General features: G+C 40.3%; 1 protein-coding gene across 1 annotated transcript; it reads right to left on the minus strand.

The window, feature by feature from the left end:
* Positions 1 to 2,575: 2,575 nt before the first annotated feature.
* LOC112431716 (GTPase IMAP family member 7-like) lies at positions 2,576 to 3,810 on the minus strand. Its single transcript, XM_024800429.2, has 2 exons — positions 3,744 to 3,810; positions 2,576 to 3,651 (listed from the first exon to the last, which is right to left on the minus strand). Exons 1-2 carry the CDS (start codon positions 3,760 to 3,762, stop codon positions 2,954 to 2,956), a joined length of 717 nt encoding a protein of 238 aa, XP_024656197.2. The 5' UTR covers positions 3,763 to 3,810; the 3' UTR covers positions 2,576 to 2,953.
* Positions 3,811 to 5,756: the final 1,946 nt, after the last annotated feature.

Here is a 5,756-nt window from a genome sequence, read left to right on the forward strand (position 1 = left end):
TCCCTGTGTTTTGGTTTCTGGCTCGTTGTGTTTCATTTGTTTCGTGTCTGCCCTGGTCCCACGTCTCTGTTCCCTCTGTAGTGCCTGTCTGTGTGTCTAAGTTCAGTCTGTGTTATGTTTCCTGTTTTACTTTGAAAGTCCGTGTCTCATGTAAATGCGTCTGGTTGTGTTTCCTTTGTCTCGTTAGGCCTGATTTGCCCCAGCTGTGTTTCCCCCCTGTTACTCATTCCCTGATTGCTCCCTCTGTGTATTTAAGCCTTGTGTTTCTCTGTGTCCGTGTCGCGTCGTCCCTCATGCTGTGTGGATCTCCCTGTGTCTCACTGAGTTTTGTTTATGAGTTTCCAGTTTAGTTTAGTTTGCCTTTTTTATGACTTTCCCCTGCCAGCAAATAAAGCTGAGTTTGTTTGTGTTTAAACCTCATGCCTGAGTGCCTGCATTTTGCGTCCAACTCCTGCCTGCCACACAGCGACTCATGACAGGCGTAAACACAACATTCAAGATAACAGTTAAAAGTAACGTAACCATAAACAATAGAACAAGAACATCTAAACAGCAACACATGTCCCAAGGCATGATGGGAGACATTTCTGGATGCATTTTTACAATCTAAATATGCATATGTACAAAAAAGTATATTTAAAAAACAAGTAAATTGTTTTTTATTACATTTACAGTGATGTTATGTTATTTTACATTTGACGTGTCAGATCAGTCTACTTATGTAAATGTAATGATATTCTAGAAAAACAGTACACGACTGTAAACTACACAGTAAAATAATTTGACATTACTATTTTTTGGAACAGTGTATAGTAAATAACATTTTTATTAATTCACTTTATTCCATTATTAATGTGCAACTGACTGGTTGACATAAAGTCTGTAGTTACACCTGGACTTGCTGTAGAGGGCAGTCATAAGGAAGAGCTCACTTTGTTATGATCCAGATGCAGTGTGATGTTGTTGGGAATCTTTTTAATTTTCCTAACCTCTGACTTTTAGGTATTTTCATATTTTTAGTTCCAAAACTTTAATTTCATTCACATTTCTCAGTTATTGGGAAACTGTAGAAAATACTCTATTCTGAAAATGGCTACTGAAGGGATTCAAAAATACATCAAATAAACTGGGAACACATACTCGGCCCATGTCTGAGTTAAAAAGTAAGGAAACCAAATACAGCTTTACTGTTTACTGACCAACATTATTTGTCTGCATTCTGATAAATACAACCCCAGTACTATACTCACTGTACATACAGTACATGACGATATTAGTAAGTAATGTAATAACTGAGTAAATGACATATGACACACAAAAAAACCAACACATTGCACGAAACAGGAAGAAGGCAGCTTATTTCCATATATTTTTATACATATGCATAAAATAGCATCATTAAGAAAAAAACATACATGGGCAATTTTGATAGCCATGTTTATGTAGACTGGAAACACCAGGGTCTGGGTGCAGTTCCCCCCTCCAGGGGCAAGAGTACCTAGACCCGGTTCGTAGAGTATGCTTGGGGAGTGTGATTGTGTGTACAGCGTCTCTTTATGTCTGTCTCCACGTTGGTTGAGTGTGGAGTGAGTGCATATGAGAGCATGAGGGTGGGAATGGATGTTTGTGTCTGTGTGTGCCTGTATGTCTGTGTCTATATGTCAGGTTGGGTATCAGACGCCACCTCTCTGGGGACATCTCAGGCCCTCCAAGGTTTGGAGGCCTATCTCCACCCACCACCACTTCCCCTGCCAGTGGCGGACTCCCTCAGACGTCGGTGCGTTGGTGGTTCTTTGTGTCTGGGGGTGGGCGTCCGGGTACACACCGGCTCACTCCTTGGCGGCCGCTTATCGGGGCCTGGAGCCTGGGGCTCGCTCGGGCCACTTCGGAGGTGGGGTGCCCCCGGCCTCTCGGCCTGGGGCTCGGTCACTCAGGCACAGCTGGCTGCCGGCGGAGCTCACGGGCACGTCACTGCAACTAACCCTGGCTTCTGCTCCGCGGCTGCTGAGTGAGCCCTCATCTGGGACTCTCCTCAGCTCTTACTGGGACAGTGGCGCAGCTGCCCCTCTGTGGGTCTTCCTTGGTCTCTTGTGTTCTGGGGGCCTCTAGATGTCTGGAGTTTTGATCTCCTCCATACCTTTTTTTTTTTTTTTTGTTTGTTTGTTTTTTTTTCTCTCTTCCCCCCCTTCTCACCGTCTCTTCTCCCCTTTGGTTTTCTTTCTTTCTCTCCCCCTCTTTCTTTCATTCTTTTCCCCTGTCCTATCCCACAGTTATGTCCGTCCCGTTTGCAACTGAAAATAAAATAAATTCATAATTATAATAAAGGTCAATCAAATGGACCAATATGGCAAGGCCATGATGATCCACTTGGTAAAATAAATCTGCTTGGCATCTTTCTTGGCCTCAAGACAACAATTCTGATGGCTAAAGATCCAAACGGGACAAAAAAAAAAGAAAAAAGAAAAAAAAAGAAAGCAGTGTTTTAGAATTAGAAAGAAATGATGACAGCGATGCATTGAAATTATTTATTGAGATATAACATTTAAAAGAATTACACTGAAGCAACAATAAACAATCATTGACAAAATTAAATGCTTTTCACAATATTTTCAGACAAAAATGGCAAAGAAAAGAAAATACATTTCAAACTTCATGCCATCATTTAAAAACAAGTCATTGACTGAAAATATGCATAAAACACACTATTTAAAATAAATTTAACACCAAACCATCAGGGTTGCAAACTCACTACAAATTGGAGCAGATGCAGTAGAGAAAAGCTCGTACTATGATTATTATTTCACTTTATAATGCTTTCCTCTTGAATACCAAAAGATAAAGTTAAATAATGTAGACAGCTGTCTACACTGTAAGTCTGTGTCAGACTAGACTTACAAATGGGTACAGAAACTGTCCTGTTTAGACTAGATTCATCACTATTTATTACAATAATTTAATCTCCATGAAGAACAGTACGAAACATTTTGATACGCTGAAACAGCGACTCAGTGAATTTACACTCATCCACGGCCAATCCCTTACTGTGTGCTTCCTCCACCTGTCTATACATGGCGTTTGTGTAGCGTATGCCTCCATTTGCTGCCACCATGTCATCAATCTTCTTGACCAGCTGCTCCACCTGCTTTCTGTCACTGCTGGTGTTGTCAAAGACGTGGAACCTGTTTCCACAGCTTTCAATGATGTGCTGAAGTCCAAGATCAGCTTCATTTACATACTCCTCTATGGTCATGTCTTCAAGATCGCCGCCACGGGTGAACAGCACAATCATGTGCTGGTTTATCTCTGGGCCAAACAGCTCCTGCAGGGCTTTCACTGAGTTTTTCTCCTCCTTAGTGAATCGACCCACTTGGAAGACCAACAGGAACACATGAGGACCGGGAGAGGAGTCTTCAACACATTTCTTGATTTCTTTTTTGATGAACTCATCTGAATTCGCAACGTCCATGATCCCTGGTGTGTCTACAACACTAACTGACCTGTTACCCATCTGTGCCACACCTTTTTCACAGACCTCGGTCACTGACCCCAGTAAGGGACAAGAGCTGAAATTTGTTTTTCCCAGGATGGTGTTTCCAACAGCGCTCTTACCCACACCAGTTTTCCCAATCATCACAATGCTCAAATCAGGACCTGAAACACAATTCACAATTCACAATTCACTTCACAGGACCTCAAACACAATTCACTACTTTTATTTGATGAAGATTAACTATAAATCTTACATAGTGGAAATGAAGCCATCTTAACTTCACTGTTGTCACTGCGCAGGTGAGAGAGATGAATGTTAAAGCCTCTGTTCAACACAGTGCTTTTATAGCTTTACAGCTGGCATGCCTCTGGCATTTGACAGTGACAGAGCTGTGGGTTCAAACTGGTTCTTCCAGTTTTGGATTTCTGTTTTACCTTTTGGACATTGTTTGAGGGTAAAAGGAAATAATAACTAGTCTTTCCATGGGTAAAGTGATACAGAAGAAGAGTTTATTTATGTGTGCTTTTGCTAATATTAAATCATTTTTAATTCTTCGTTAAAAATATAAATATTTATCAAAATACATTTTTGATCAACACATTCCTACATTATGTAACTGAGTGAAAAAAATCATGTTGAAATCAATATTTGTGTGATGGAGCTGCTGATAAATCATGTTAAAGTAAAACATAGAAAAAAGAAGAAAATGCAGCTTATCTCTTCTGCATGAAACTTTTGTACCTGGTCACCATTTCTCCCCCCTCTTTTTCTTCAACATTACATCTGAGGTGATGTCTAGTCCTACCCATTGTAATATATAATGGGAAATGCCTGCAATACCTCACCCAGGAGGCATCCTTGTCAGATGCCGGAACCACCCCAACTGGTTCCTTATAATGTGGAGGAGTAGCGGCTCGACTCTGAGCCATTCATGGACGGCCGAACTCTTCAACCTATCTCTAAGTTAGAGACCCGCCACCCTTTGGAGAAAGTTCATTTCTGCCATTATTCATTATCTTGAATGTTGTGTTTACGCCGTGGTGCAGCGTCACTGACAGTTGTTGTTTTGTAGAGAGAGTGCTGTACCATGAGTGACTTCTGTTGTGCTGTTGTTGAACCTTGAGGCACATTGTAGCACAGCAAGTGTTTTAATAAAGACCTCCCCCTACCAGCTTGGGGTTAAACAACAAGCTCAATCTCTCTCTGTGAGCTTCGTTGTTAAGATTTCTCTGCATGCCACAATGTAAAACATTGCACGGACACACTGTGCTAATTATATATTTTGAAAAAGAAATGTAGAGGTAGGAATTGCAATTAATATAAATAACATGACGCTAAGCATCGGCCAATGAATGTGAACTAACAACACGGTCGCGGGTAACGCTGCGACCGTAGGAAAAAACCCTAATATGAAGGTATTTTACTGTGCATTTTACAGTAATGTTCTGTTCTTCTAGAATATCATTAAAGTTATGTAAATAGACTTTGACTTCACATTTTGAATGTAAATTAACGTTAAATCACTGTAATCACTGTAACCTAAAAAATCAGTCAGACAACTACAGCTCATTCAGAACTCTGCTGCTCGAGTCCTCACTAAGACCAAAAAAGTGGACCACATCAGTCCAGCTCTGAGGTCTTTACACTGGCTGCCTGTCCGTCAGAGGATAGACTTTAAAGTTCTGATGCTGGTCTATAAAGCTCTGAATGGTTTAGGACCAAAATACATCAGCGACCTCCTGACCCAGCATGAACCTTCCAGATCCCTCAGGTCATCTGGATCCGGTCTTTTATCAGTTCCCAGAGTCAGAACCAGACACGGAGAAGCTGCATTCAGCTTTTATGCTCCTTATATCTGGAACAAACTCCCAGAAAGCCTCAGATCAGCTGAAACACTCAGTTTATTTAAATCCAGGTTGAAGACTCACCTGTTCTCAGCTGCATTTGAATAAAGCACCAAATCCACACTTTAAGCTTAAATTTCAAAACTAACATTTTAACTACTGATTTTATCTGTTTTGATTTTATATACTGTTTTGTTTGTTTGTTTGTTTGTTTGTTAATTAGTTAGTTTGTTTTATTTGCTTGTTTTAATCAATTTTAAATCATGCTTTTTATTTGTTTTTGTTTCTAATGTCTCTGTAAAGCACTTTGAATCACCTTGTTGTTGAATTGTGCTATACAAATAAACTTGCCTTGCCTTGCCTTGCCTTGCCTAATGTAATACAACATAATTAAATTAAATTAAAATGTATCTGTCTGTACA

Source organism: Maylandia zebra, linkage group LG9 (genome assembly GCF_041146795.1).
Source record: "Maylandia zebra isolate NMK-2024a linkage group LG9, Mzebra_GT3a, whole genome shotgun sequence".
Lineage (NCBI taxonomy): Eukaryota > Metazoa > Chordata > Actinopteri > Cichliformes > Cichlidae > Maylandia > Maylandia zebra.